Source organism: Chelmon rostratus, chromosome 21 (assembly GCF_017976325.1).
Source record: "Chelmon rostratus isolate fCheRos1 chromosome 21, fCheRos1.pri, whole genome shotgun sequence".
Taxonomy (NCBI): Eukaryota; Metazoa; Chordata; class Actinopteri; order Chaetodontiformes; family Chaetodontidae; genus Chelmon; species Chelmon rostratus.
In genome coordinates this window covers 15,114,820-15,129,698 of record NC_055678.1, presented here as the reverse complement: position 1 = coordinate 15,129,698, position 14,879 = coordinate 15,114,820, and the positions used below count along the sequence as shown (strand labels likewise).

Genomic DNA, 14,879 nt, shown 5'->3' with positions numbered 1-14,879 from the left:
CACACTTTGACAAGTCAAACCAGAGGAGTCCCCTCTAACCTGGACTCGCCTCAGCTGGTCCGGTCCAGGGAGCCTCACATCAGCAGCCTGAACCCGGAGTGAGCGTGCTGGACAAACGGCTCCTCTCCTGGGTGGTCTGCCGAGCTTGCAGGCCGCCTACATGTTTTATTTTGCTTCTTTTTATAGCCTAATCTCTCTAACTGTACTTAAAACAGCCAACCCCAAACCAACAAACAAGATCCTTTGCATCTTTGTTTTCTTTTTCTCTCCGTTAACTCTTTGGGGTATGTGTGTGTGTCCACTCTGGCAGACGTTTAGTCAACAACGGGAAGTTTTGTAGATGCTATCTATAATGCTCCATAATGGCCATAAATTGTTTCCGTGTCTATAAAACAGGGGGATGTGTATTTTGAAGGGCTCTTAACGGGGCAATTGGAGGTCTCCCGTGAGGCGACAGAGGCCGGGAAAACAGCCCGGGGTCTGCCGGGCCTCTGTGTGTGGCCCCGCTGGTGCAGGGGAGGCCTACAGGCGCCGCGTCGGCAGACCCGCAGACACTGAAACAATCTTCTCTTTATTTCTGAGAGGCTAATGAAGCAGCTAAAGGTCGTTGCTGTAGTCAGTTACAGGTGCAGGGCCGTTGTTTTTAAGCGGCTTCGCAGGAAGCTGCAGAAAAGAATCAGTGGGTTTGTGTCTTCTTCCTTTTACGTGAAACTGTGGTTTTGACATTAGGGTCAAATACATCCCTCAGGTGCTCTTTTCCTCAGGGGGCGTTTACCTTCTACGGTTAAAACCACAATATAAACTGATTGCAGTTTTTATCATTTTAAGCCCATGAATAAATACATAACTATGTTTAAACATATGTTGGCCTTTCCTGTTGGGAAGTGATATACCTGAACAGTTTTCCACATCACATCTACATATGCATCATATGCTTGTCCCTGTTTTTTTCTTTTTCCGAATAAAAAGAAGAATTGTCCACCGTTGTATTATGTTTTTTATTTTCTCTGAAAAATGTCTGTCCTTCTGTGTTTTATTCATCTTTGAGTCTTTAATGCCTCTAATCTTAATCTTGATCAGCTTTTTGGTATCAGATAAGCTACACCAACGTGTCTCTGCATGCAGCAGGATTTTCATTTAGTTCATTTTTTACACTACATTAATCAAAACCCTCATGTTCAAATGATCATTTTCTAAAAATGATTTAATGTTTGATGTAATGTGTCGTTTTTTTCTTCAGTACTGCCAGGGTTAGAAATGTATACATTTTTATAAATGCATTTACCCACTGTACCATTTGAGTATTACTTTGTCATGGTTTTTAATACTCTTTTACAATACAGACAGAGATATTTTTAAAAATGATGTATTGGTTAGCTCCATATTGACCAACTGCAACAGCAAAATGCTGCTTATACATTGATGGATCAGCAATAAAAATCTAATATTCAATGATGTAACAGTCAGAGTGGGCAGTGTTCTGTATTCTGGTATATTTTTAATTGCATTTACGAACATTTTTATTGCATGTTGGTTTATTTTATTGTAGTTATCTTAATTTTATTCTTTCTAATCTTTCTTATCTTTCTTATTATCTGTTTCTAACATGGGGGTTGCAATGAAAATTTCATTGACATGTCATGCTCAATGACAATAAAGACTCTTGAATCTTGAATCTTAAGTACTTTCACTTTTAATACTTTAAGTACTTATGTAACGTTTTAAATACAAGTCTTTTTCTTTCAATTCAGCATCTTTGCAGTATGAAACATCTGCTTTATCATCGTACATATATATCATATCATATCATTGTACCTGATTATAATAATAATAATCTTAATAATAATGAGTGTGTAATACCATCATGATGCTTTAAACCGTGATGTTTTCTGGGACTGTTATCGTGAAGATCTTGCAGCTCCACCACAAAATCAACAGAACTGACTCTATTAAACAAGCAGCTACCGAAATGAGCCCATTCAGCGGTCCGCAGTCGCCTGGGCCCGCTCGCCCCGCACAGCCGAGCAGATTGTTTCGTACAAAGCTGCAAGACCAACAGAGAGAGGCGGCCTAGAGGAGGCGAGGAGGTCACCGTATCAGGTCGGTTTGAGCTGACATCTGATAAGCACCTCACGGTTCACTCCCATGACGAGGCTTCCTCTGGCGTCCTGTCTGCGGCCGGCCGCGGTGATTACAGCCCTTAGTTCTCCTCTGGACACTCTCTGTCCCTCTGATGGTTGTCTCGGACTCCGCTTCCTCCATTCATAGCTCTGTCTGCCTGTGTGTGTGTGTGTGTGTGTGTGTGTGTGTGTGTGTGTGTGTGTGTGTGTATGTGCACATGCATTTATGTAAACCAACCGAGTAGCTTTTCCGGGGGCTGTTCTGCGAGGAAAGGTTATGAAAACACAGCAGTGCACTGGGAACTGTAAACATGCTTACGAGCTGGGGGCTGAGGGCCATTTTCCTTTGCACTGTACTGTGCAGCCATCCCCACTGTCAAATTACAGCGAGTCACAGGGAGCCATAGATAAGACCTCCACAGCGGGCCCGCGTCCACCTGGGCCCTGCGCTGGACCAACAAGCCTGACTCAGGAGGTCAGCTGTGTTCATCTCGGCTGGAGCTCCCAGCTGCAGCTGGATGGAGGGGCTGGGATTCATCAGTGCTAAGGATGGTTATGGTAATCAAGTTGACGTGCTATCAGGTTTTCAGGAGCTGTCGGTTCCAAACGTTGTAAACAGGATACAGTTACTGATCTGAGGTTCATCTTTTTTTCCCTTTGATTTCTATTTCTACACTAAGAACGAGTTAATTTAACAATCTGAGCTCCTGCGTGACATCAAATGACTCTTTAAACACTCGTTTACGATGATTACTGAGGGAATAGTTCAGCACTTTGGGAGATGTTCTTATTGGCTTTCCTTCAAAGAGTGTGAGAGTGTATGAGCTTTAAAGGTGATGGCAGGCACACAGAGCCGGGCTGGTTGTTTCCAGGCTCGATGTTTAATTAAATATCTGCAGTATATAACTGTATATTGCAGTATTTAGTGGCTTGCCAGGCTCTTACCAACACTAATGTTGTCTTCAGTTTGTTAGTGTTACTTCTGATGTGTCAGTTTGTCTTTCATATGTTGTTCACTGTGACTTGTATTCGCTGGTAGAAAGTATGTAGTACATTGTCTCAAATACTGTACTTGCATACAATTTTAGCGTACATTTACTTGAGTATTTCTCCTTTTACTCCACTACTTTTATCTGACAGCTGTAGTTAGTATTTACTTTTTACAAATAAAACATCTGATTTATACAAAAAATTCTAAAATCTGAACAGAAGATGAAGCAGTTAAAATGTGCTCCACCTCCACCAGCTGTCTGTGTGTTAAAGCATCAGTAGTAGTACTCCAATAATATCATGCTATAATAATATGACTCTCTGAAAGGGCTCATTCTGCCCAACAAGTACTTTTACTTTAATACTTTTACATTTTTCTGTTCATACTTTAGTGCTTTACTTGTGACATCTTGAATGTAGTACTTCTACTAGAAACAAAGTATTTGTACAGAGTGTTGCTGCTCCGTTTTACTTCAGTCAAATACTGTATACGAGTAGTTTAGGTCGAATATGTTAATTCATGAAAGCACGATTCATGCTTTATGATCATCACATCACCTGAGATGCCCTCTCCTGTTTAACAACATTACATTCACCTTCCACAATGACTGAACATGAATCATCTCTTCAATAATATTCCCGTTAATCTAAAACACACTGACGCTGCTACAGCTGAAGGAAACACAGATTCACTGTATTCTGCTTATTTTGTTTTATTGCACTTTTACCATGATGCAAAGAAATGAAACAAACGAACAAAAGAAATCCACAGAAACAATGAGCTGAATAAAAAAAAGAAGCATTTTCACTTTAAGAACACATCATCTAAAGGTCCTCCGTGGATCCACCCATGCGTCCATACACACCGTACTGACCTGACACAGGACTATGGAAACTTAGACTGTATGATAAAACCCTTATGGATCAGATGGAGTCAGCACACAGATACATGTAGACCTCCTCTTATCTATAGCTCGTACCCGGGAGGAGTTGAAACCTTTCTGCTATGAAACCACACATTCAAGTATTTCTATCATTGCACAGGCACTAGATTTTCCTACTGTATATATTAACTTTCAGCCAGTGACTGAATCGTTGACACCAACAGTTAAGCTATCAGCTGTTGGTTATGAATGAAATATACATCCTGAAAAATAATCTCTCCACAACAGCAACATCTGGACATCAAATATATTACAAAGAAAACAATAATATAAAACTATTAGTGTCACATTTGGCTTTTGGTACCATAGATCTAACCTCATATCTGTTTGCACTGAAGGAAATAAAAGCAGTAGTTGGATTAAATGTTGTAAACACAGGCTCGGTTGGATGTGACCAAAACTCGTGGCGGCTGTAAACCAATCGGAAAGCGAGCTTGATGCTTGGGATGGGGTGAAATATGGAGTGGGTTAACTTTACTGAGAGGCACCGACCTGGCAGCTTTGTTTGCACATGCTCAGTTTGCCCTCTTCTGGACAAATGAGGAAGTACACCTCCGTGAAGTCAATGGTTTGTTTGAACAGACGAGTGATGTTACCGATTAGTGTTCATTTCAAACAATAAATATGAATTTTAATAAATACTCTCTCAAGTACAAGCAACATTTATGGGCAAAATTAATGGACAAATCCAGGAGTAAACCTGCACTCCAATCAAAATATCTCCATCTCGAATGATAGAAGCTGAATCAGCTCAGCAGAAATAAAAATAAAAAAGACACTGTTTTGAAAAAATTTCCAGCAAATCAATAAAACATCATTTTTGAAAATTAAGACAACAGGAAGTCATCCTCCGCCTCCTCCTCGGCTGTGAATGTTGAACCGAAACACTTGCAATACCAACAAGACGTAGAAACACATAATTCATCTTGTGAGGAGAGGGAGGGGGTGGTGGGAGTGGGGGGGGGGGGTCAGGCGGTTCTTTACAAGTCCCTCAGAATTCACTGAATTCAAAACAGGGTTCCGAACAAGACAGAGAAGGCGTCTCTTGCAAGACTTTCATGGTTTGGTAGTGCTGCGGTGGGCCGGCGGGTGTTTGGGTGACGCTATCCTACACTAGAGTCAGGGTTGGTTATTTTAAGGAGTCTGGGTGATGTGGGGGTGATTCAGTTCTGTCTGTGACCCGACCCCAGATCCATCCAGCAGTCTTCGACATCACCTGCATCATTGCACTGTTATTCATAGTCCAGTCCTATCCAGCAGGCCTCCACTTCCACGCAGCTTATACTGACCTCAGGCAGGTGGGCTTCCCTGTGAGTTCAGCCAAAAAAAAACAAACCCCAAGCCCTCTGAGAAGTTCAGTACAGATGGAGCTCATCTGTGTCACAGGATGCCAGTCCAGTTTTAAGAGAGAGACTGGATCTCCTATCTCCAGGGATTCAGTCCTGTCCAGCTGCCGGCGCCCGCAGACAGCTACCTCCGTCGTGGGCCGCTGTGGGCGTGGTCTGTCCCTGGGTGGCCGAGGTCGTCCTCGACAACGTAGCTGTAGCCCTCCTTTTCAAAGCATTCTGACAGCACATTCAGCACCTGGAGATGAGGAAATGCCACAAGACAAGGGTGAATTGCTGAAGGAGAAACGCTGCTGTTATCTTTTTTTGGTCACCATTAGAGGTCAAACAAGGTCAAAATATTTAATGGTCTTTTGAAAAGACACTGTATGATGGTTTTACTGGATGCTTAAAGGAGTTCAACTTTCTGGGTAAGACGCAAATTCACTTTCTCGCAAAGAGTTCAATGAGAAGATTGACACCAGTGTCGTGTTTTTATGATAAATAAGAAGGTATAGCCAACAGCCTGTTAGCTTAGCTTAGCATGAAGACTGGAGACAGGGGAGATTTTGTTGCCTTTGGACAGAGCCTGGCTAGCTGTTTCCCTCTGTTTTCATTCTTTATGCTAAGCTAAGCTAACCATCTCCGTGCTATAACGTAACATCTAAGAGACACACATATGAGTGGTTTCGATTTCCTCACCAACTCTCAGCAAGAGAGTGATATCGTTGAGCTATTCCTTTAAAGACTTTTCAGAAAAATAAATGCGGCACACTGTATAAAACGAGTACAGAGCTGCTGAAAGTTTGTGAGTCCTAAATCCATCCACACTAGCAGCGCCGGCGTGGCACTGACCTGGCGTAGTCGTCTGTCCATGGCTTCCAGGTGGGGCTGGATGAGGATGGGACTGAGGCGGTCTCTCACCAGGGATTCCGCCATGAGCATGGACAGCTTGTATTCCTCCTTAGCCAGCAGCTGCAGACGCAAGTGGGTCGACTTCCTCACCCTGCAGAGAGAGAGCAGCCGGGGGAGGAGGGTCAGTGCGGCTTCATGCACACTCGCGACAACATACCCATATGCTCAGTTATACTGGTAGCTACACACATGAGAAAGTCTTGCACTGGGATCAATGCAGCCGTCACACACCTCTTGCATAAAAACACGAGCAGCGAAGCCTTACCTGCAGCACTGGGTCAGCGGAACCAGGATGGACATCTCGTCGTGGGAGTGTTTTCCAAAGCTAGGGTTAAAGACAGAAGCAAAATGAAGTTGTTGATTGGTGTGATAGCCGTGCAGCAGCTCATACGCTTCTGTTGAGTTACACAGTCTTCTCATGTATAATTTTACATAGCTTCCTGCCTTTTAATAAAAAAAGGCATGCATTTGAAAATGTAATGAGCTGAAAAACATGATTTTAACTATTATACTTGTTCTTTTAATTATTCAAAGACAATCCCCATAGACAGCCACTGAATACTTTATTTCTGAGCCATTGCATCATGCATAATTTCAAAAAGCTCAGTATTACACACTGATCAGCTGTACATGAGATCATTATACAGTATATACAGAGAGAGAGTTTATCAATTATTTACTGTAATGCCCTAAAGCCTAATGATGTTATTTTAAATCCCTTGTTCACTCTCTTTGCATCTGTGACTCTCACACATTAAGATTAATGAGTTTACTATAAGTCATCTGAAAGTATGCCAATAACCATATGTCCTTTCAGGAAATGCTTCTTTGGGCATTTTTTAAAATATTTATGTGATAAGACCATTTTAGAGATTATTCCACACATTGTGTCCTTGTTTGTGTAATTCTCTCAATTGTTGTTATTCATATGGGCTAATATGGACTAATACACTGCAGCTGAACAACAGGTGGAAACATGAAAGTAGTTTGACTATCTGCATTTCAGTGATTTACCCTCTGCCATTGTCCAGATGGATGATAAAGGTCTCATTTCCAAACTTTTCAAACGTCTCATAATGGTGTCGATCCATGTTTCCTGTATTGAAATACGAGTAAACAATTCAGCCAACAGTGAAAGAGCACCTGCATACATGTTATGTACCGTCACTGCAGGCGTGTGTATGCATAAAACAATGTTTCGTCCAATATTGACCTCAGAAACACTGCTTAGACCACCGTGCTAACTCACCCATGAGGAAGTCAAAGATGGTCATGTCCATGATGTCCAGCAGCCGTGTCCCACTGTCATATGGTGGAGTCTGTTTGACTTCCTCGCAGTAGTCCGGGTCCACCTCCCACCTGAGGAGTTTCAAATAACACACAGACGACATATTGTTTACATTCATGTCACTTTTACTAGAATTTATCTGCTTTGCTGAAATCTAATCTTTTAAGATGTTTGTTGTGTCTTGAGGTGATTTTAGGAAACTAAGACTTGGATTTTCCTATAGCAAGATTTCCGTGTTTTCTTCCATGGCACCATCAGTACAGTTTGTTTCATTCTAACTGGAGGTCGGTCAGCTTTGACGCATGGTTGATGTGATATCTCACACACCACAGACCTCGCGAGTTACTGCTCCCGGTAATTGACAGTGAGTGTGATAAATGTCCTCTGGCAGCTGGACCTACAGGACTCTACAGTGAATCCCTCAGTGTCTGCTTCATTCAGTGAGTGCAGGATCGATCTCTTACTCCGCCTTCTTGCGCTTGTGGTAGGAGCGTCTCCACGGGTTCCTCCAGGTCTTGCGTTTGGCGAGGGCCAGGTCTGGGAGGAAGGCAGCCAGGGATCCTTCTATCTGGTCCGGTTTGCCGCACAGAGCGTGCTCAGTGGAGCAGTAGTAGGAACACTCTCCGTAGAAACACACGTTGTTGGCTGAGAATCGGAAAAAGACCACACATTGTTGTGGCCGCTTTGTGAAAACATTGTTTATAACAGCCAAGAAGTGACTGTATTCTATTGCAGTCCATTATGTGCACAACAGATATATTTAAAGAACCATTCTCTCAAGATTGAAATGACCTGGGGACATTCAGTGAGTTGAATTAATGCTGAGACTGTCAGTATTTTAATCCAGTAAAAATTTTCCACGTGTATAATGTGAAAAGTAAAGGTTGCATCACTAATTAACTGTCGCGCTTAGACGCAAGCTAAAGTCCCCTGATAATACTAATCCCATGCAAATGAAGATCGCAGTAATTCAGGGCACAGAACGAGCTTTGCTCCACATTATGGGGAAGGAAACTCTTCATTTTTGCTTGGCATTAACTTTTGTATGATGACAAAAATAGCTGAAAACTGCAGATCATCACGAAAGCTCGACTGATGGTTGTGAAACAGTGTGTGTCCCACAGTTTTGGGGTCTACATAACAGGAAGTAAAAAGAATAGAAAAGAAATTTGTGCATTGTTTTTATTACCTGCAAAATCAATTTCATGGTATCTTGGTTGAAGTTTTTTCCTTCTAGATGTGTCTGTAAAAACCAATAACTCTGCCCTTTTTCAGTGTGTACCTGGTGAAATGAAGAAGGTCCTCCAGAGCTTTTTGTCTCGTGTGACGTCTCGGATCTCCTTCGTCATGTTGACAAGCCTGCCGGCCACGGGAGGGACACGACGAAAGTCCAGGACCCTACAGGACAGACACATAAACTGAGGGGTTACAGTCTGCCTTCAGAATATAGTAGATGTTTTCACACTGTGAGGTGCGCCTCCGCTGAGGGGTGTGGAAGAAACAAATGAAGGGATAGATATGAATCAAAGGTACTGCAGGAGGTAAAAGGGATGGCCACATGCTAAAAACAAAAGTAATACTGTAGACAACACAACCAGCAGTTGCAGGAGTGGCTGTGACACACAGCTCACAGAAGCAATTGATGTACTTGCTGCAATGTGAGTCAAAAATCGCATTCCTTCTTAGTCATGTTTTTCAATTCAGGCTTTCCCAGGATGTCCCTATGAAATAAACGTCCATAAATCTGCTTAGAAACCATATAAAAAAGTCTGATTTTTAACTCCAGAACCAGATCAAAGTAATCCAGTGATAACTGCCTGTACATCAATGGGTACACTTTGGTGACAATTTGGCAAAATGTGCACAAATTATAGGTCAAAAACAGGGCTGGAATATAAGAATTCATGTGGATATAGAACGTTCATCACAGCCATAAAAGCAGAGGGCGACTGAGTCATCGGTCGGCTAATCAGCTTTACATCATCACCTGATGACCTGTCCATGAACTGAACAACTGTCTGTGGAGAGCAGCAACAAGGAAAAAAGAAAACATTCCACCCCAGATGGGACTCGAACCCACAATCCCTGGCTTAGGAGGCCAGTGCCTTATCCATTAGGCCACTGGGGCAGCCATCAGAGGACAATGCTCATGTAATTTGACGTCACTGCCAACAGGGGGCACTGTGGCATAAGTGATGACCTGCCAGTTGGACCACATGGTGGTAAACCTCCCTGTGTTTTTTATGTGGCTATCATTCTACATCAAACACATTTTTTACTTGCACACAGCTGTCTGATGTAATAGATTTGGAGATGTAGGGAACCTATATCTCTATTCCATCTTGTGAGGCCATCGTGATTTTGTGTCGTTGCTTCATTTAACAGGAAACTAGCATTAGTGTCTCTGCATATGTATGTCAGATGGAGAGAGACAGGGTTAATAAAGCTGTCTTCTACTGAGAGATGGCGTGCCTGTCTTCCCTTGTGCGTGCCACATGCCTATTTTATGCATGTGTGGCCCCTGTCGTCAATACCACCCGGGCTACAACGCCGGCACGGACTCTTTAAAAATTGATACCCCTGACAACACCTAATGGCTAAGGCCTGAGGGCAGAGAGACACCGGAAGAGAGAGAGAGAGAGAGGAGAGAGACATGCCTGGTGGAGAAAAAAACTAAAAAAGAGGAGACAGAGGAGCAGAAACGATGCCATCCAGCAGCGTGCCACAGCCGTGACTCTTCCCTCGGACACAGGATGAGGCACCGGACAGCACCATCTGGCCTGCTGGGCCACGGCCTGCTGCCATGTTAAGGGAACAGCTAGAGCCGTCTACAGCTCTGCTCATCACTCGTGTTTTGTTTTTTTTTTCTTTTCCAACCTTGTCCCTTCGATAAACCGTATTCCCATGGTGGCCATTTTAAACCTGTGTTACATTCAGGGTGGCATTGAGAGGCCATGAACAACAGAGCGGGAGTCATCGCTTCGCATATTCCCAGCCGGGCCTCATGAATTTAGAGCTGCGTGGTGTCATATCCTGAGATCACATTGGTCCTTGTGTGTCTTTATATCTTGCTCGCTTTAGCTCACCGGATGCAATAATGCCAAGTGCACTTCCCATTGAAATCCAATGACATAATTAATGATGCTTATAGCGGCGTAGCCTATATAGGAGAAGACAAGCAGCTGTGTGTGTGTGTGTGTGTGCGCGTGTTTGCGCCTGTGTGAATGCTGCTTTTAAAAGTGTATGTCTGCGGGCCCCCTGGGAGGCAGTGTAGCCCCTGTCTCTGCACCAGCAGCAGCGGCAGCAGCAGCAGCTCTGCAGCCAGGCTCTAATTTAGAACAGACAAAATAAGGAAAAAAAATAAAGCGCTGCTTTTGGCAAACCCTGCCTGGCTTATATTTAGAATGGGCACAGGGCCTTTCATGCCTTTGGTTTCCTCCTCTTCCCCTTAACCCACACATATGCCGGGAGTGTGTGAGCATATTTCCGTGTGTGTGTGTGTGTGTGTGTGTGTGTGTGTGTGTGAAGGACCAGATGTGTAGCAGACTGGTAAAGAAAGCTGCTGCTAATGCAATTGCTGCTGAACTGTGTCATCGTGCCTCAAGGAAAAGCAGATTCAACATCACTCTCACCCTCCATGGCCCCTTTGTGTGTGTGTGTGTGTGTGTGTATGTGTGTGTGTGAGCGGACATGTGGGTGTGTGTGTGTGACCTCGGCCTCGTCTTGTATCACCAGCATTCACACACTACAACATAATCCGCCTGCTCATAATACCATACGGCCACAGTGACGTCAGCTGGACTTTAATAGCAACGCCGCCGCTACGCGTTCTCTGGTCCATCACGGAGCCTCGTGAGGCTTTCTCTTTTCATTAAAGTCTCTCTGGCGGGCCGGGCCATAAAGTGTTACCCTTGTAAAGGCAGTGAAGTCAGAGAGCATGGTGGTTAGCTAAGCAAGGAGGCTGCAGTCATTGTTCAGTCAGATGCTAGCTGCGGGAGGGCGGCATTCATTCTCTATGACTCATGGCCTCTCGGAGATCACAGCCTCTACTGTACGAGGCCGGCTCAAAACAAAACAAAAAAGACTTGCTCTGAGGGAGTGAGACGCTGAAAAGGAGAAGCAAACGTACAAGTACGAGCAGAGAAACTGGGTTTGCCAAATGCACACACACCTGTATTGCTATATGTTTGGGGGGGGGGGTTACAAACACACATCTTACAGCTTCACTGCTAAAACATAAGCATCCATTTCTGGCCCTCAGGTCTGGTGTTGGGCACGTTTTTGTTCCCTCCAGGTGGTTAATGAGCTGACACGAGGAGAATCAAATTAACAATCAGGGAGGAAGGAAAGCTGCAGGATGCTTGTCCTCATGGATGGAAAGAGGTGCCTGGGCTCGAAGGGCTGCGCCTCAGGGTAATATAGGCTTTGACAAGGAGGGAGAGGGTGTGGAGTAAAGCATCTCTGGTCATCTATTTCGATCCTTTTTCAAAAACTGTCCATTGTGAGTCTGACAGTGTTCTATGAGTGCGATGCTGAATCATTGGGGGCTAAAATATATAAGTTTTAACCAACAGCAGCACTGTGGAGGTGTGTCTCACCTGCAAAATGTTTATCAGATAGATCCAAAAAAACAAAAACCCGAAGCAGCCCAGCTTACATCTCCCACTGATGCTTGATTTCTATCATTAACCAAAGCTGTTTCTGTGTTTTATGGCTCAGTGGTTTCACTTAATCACACTTCTAAAGGTATTATTGGGTGTCTGAAGCTATTTACAAAAATCTGTGCATCGTCTTTGCCGCCCCTACAGCTGCAGGCGCCATAAGATACCGCCTAGCTCGCCAAGAAGCTGAAAAGACTGTTTTACAGGAGGAGAAGCGAAGAAGACAGGCGACCACACACACACACACACACACACACACCCCTGAGACTGGCTAATGGTGACCGACCTGTCCAGATGAAAGGCAGCGATCTCAGCGTTGTGTCTTTCAAAGTCAGAGAAATAGAAGAAGTCCGGTGGGGTCTCCTGCTCCCGGGTCTGCCTGCAGAGACACAAGGAAAAAGGATTAGAGGTCAGGTACAACTGTCATGCAAAGCCAAGGTTTCGACAGTCAGCAATGAGTAAAAGGCTTGGCGTTAACCTGACAATTTAAACTAAATGTGCAACTAACCTTTATTTTCTCCATTTAATGGTTTGGTCTACAGAATCGCAGGACCCAAAATGATTTGTTTTGTCTGGCTGACAGTCCAAAACACGAAGATATTAGATGTAATTTCATAAGACTAAAAAAAACGAAAATTTGAGAAACTGGAATAAGTGATTTTTTGCTATTTCTGCTTGAAAGATTACTTAAATTAGTACTCAGTTAATTTTCTGTCGCTTTCTGATGATTAATCGCCAACTGTTTCATTGTAAACTGACAAAATATGATTCATTTCATTGTGGGTCGTCACAAAACAATCCAGGTAGCAGGCATGTGAGACAGCATGCTACCAGGAGTTCAATACAACAGTATTCGCTGGATGTGTTGCATACTGACATTGGTGCACTGGATTCAAATCCGTCCATGCATTATTCAGACATCTTCATCACAACTTCCCCCTTCCACAGATGTCTCACTCCAGAGGAGCCAGTCAGTGATAAAACACTCTGGCTTTACACCCGTGTACCTAATGCCGCCAACACCATTGGTGAGCAATAACCACTGCACAATAAACTAGTGTCCTTGCCTCACAAAGAGGCCTTCTTCGGAGCTGCTGCGGGTGTTTTGTGGGGCAACAAGAAGCGGGGACAATTGAAGGTCAGAGACTTCCTCCTGAAGCATCCACTCCTGTTCTCGATCTGTACCTATTTCTGTCCAGCTCTGATCCTCCCCCAAAAAACTGCTTTCCACACACATTCTGCCTTAAAGCTCTTACTGGAGGGAAAAGAGGCTCTTAAAGGCTTAAATCCCAGAGCTGATGGAACACGGGCCAGGATGGGGCAGGATGGGTAGCCGGGGTAAAAAGGCGAAGTCAAAGGAAGTGGAGGTGAAAAGACTCCCTGAGAAGGTGCTGGGTATAGAAAATATGTTAATGTCTTTGAAAAAAAAGAAAAAAAAGGAGAGCCCAGCGGTCCATCATCAAATTGAAGCCTTTCTGCAGAGGAGCTGCATATTTTAGTTCTTCTTCCTTTCATACACGCTGCCTTCTCAATGCTTTTTTATTGACAACAGTAAATACTTTCCAGGAAGGCAGCTGAGTGTAATGATTTGGACTGCAGCCTCTGCCATTTCTGCTTCAGCTAGCTGAGGGAGGAGGAGAAGAATGGAAACTATCTTGGCAACTCCTCTTTCTCTCCTTCTCTCTCTATTCCCTCCGGATGCCTCTCTCTGTTTATTTCTCTCAAAATCCTCTATCTCACCTCCTCTGCTTCGCCGCTCTCCCTCGCGCAGAACTGTTTTCTCTCGCTTTTTTCCCCCTCCACGTCCACAGCTTAATACTTTATATCTGTCTGCCTCTCTCTCTCCCTCTCCGCTCCATCCGTCGCTCCCTTCCTCAGCTGGCTGGCTGATTGTAGCTCCACAGCTGCGTGGCTGACATATGCACCAGTCATTAACTAACCCAACATGGAGCCCAGAAACACACTCATCCACTAAAAATTCTCAATTTCCTCCTCTCTTTATCGCTCTCGTTGTGTCTTCCTCTCATCTTTCTCCCTCCTGAACCTCCCTGCGAGCGTTTGACAGGCAGCCACATGCAGACGGGTGGTCGAGTTTGACCAAAGTAAACAGAAAATGGCAACGTGGTCTGATTTTTTTGTGTGATAACAGCTTTAAATACCCACAGCAGGCTGCTATGATCAGCATCCAAATGGAGCATATGCAGTATGTCGTGCTAACCTATCCCTCCATCCCTCGCTCCTCTGTTGATTGTATCACTCTCTTCTTCTTGGTAGCCTTGCTTCAGGGACGCAGCTCTCGCTCTACATCAAGGAAAAATTATACTGATTTTGAAAGCGGAGCGCGGCGTCATTTACACCGGCGCTGCTCAGCCCCGTAACAAGACAATATCATTCAGTCCGGCATATGAGGCGACTACAACTGTTTTATCGATGGGGACAGTTGTGCTACGTCAGGTCCTGGATTTATGTCAGGAAGTCTTGAGGCAATAAATCAGTGATGTTTTTTGGAGGCTGTAATACATAAAGTTTGGGATAAACTGTTTTGAAAGTGGAGTGAGTGTGAGGTGAGGGCTAAAACCGAAGTCCAGGGAAGTCATTTGGTTGAAATGCATGATGGGATAAAAGCTACATGTTTC

General features: G+C 44.1%; 1 protein-coding gene and 1 non-coding gene across 2 annotated transcripts in view; both read right to left on the bottom strand.

Annotated features, from left to right (window-relative positions):
* Nucleotides 1-3,807: 3,807 nt before the first annotated feature.
* The window catches only part of fam20cb (FAM20C golgi associated secretory pathway kinase b), a 51,884-nt gene continuing 40,812 nt past the window's right edge, over nt 3,808-14,879 (bottom strand). Inside the window, exons 4-11 of the mRNA XM_041962383.1 lie at nt 12,530-12,622; nt 8,865-8,980; nt 8,047-8,227; nt 7,544-7,653; nt 7,309-7,390; nt 6,560-6,619; nt 6,235-6,385; nt 3,808-5,638 (exon numbers count right to left, since the gene is read on the bottom strand). Coding sequence (XP_041818317.1) covers nt 5,525-5,638; nt 6,235-6,385; nt 6,560-6,619; nt 7,309-7,390; nt 7,544-7,653; nt 8,047-8,227; nt 8,865-8,980; nt 12,530-12,622 — 907 coding nt within the window. The 3' untranslated portion in view covers nt 3,808-5,524. The remainder of the gene's footprint in view (nt 5,639-6,234; nt 6,386-6,559; nt 6,620-7,308; nt 7,391-7,543; nt 7,654-8,046; nt 8,228-8,864; nt 8,981-12,529; nt 12,623-14,879) is intronic.
* On the bottom strand, nt 9,638-9,710 carry trnar-ccu. The gene has a single exon. It is a non-coding gene; the product is annotated as a tRNA-Arg (tRNA).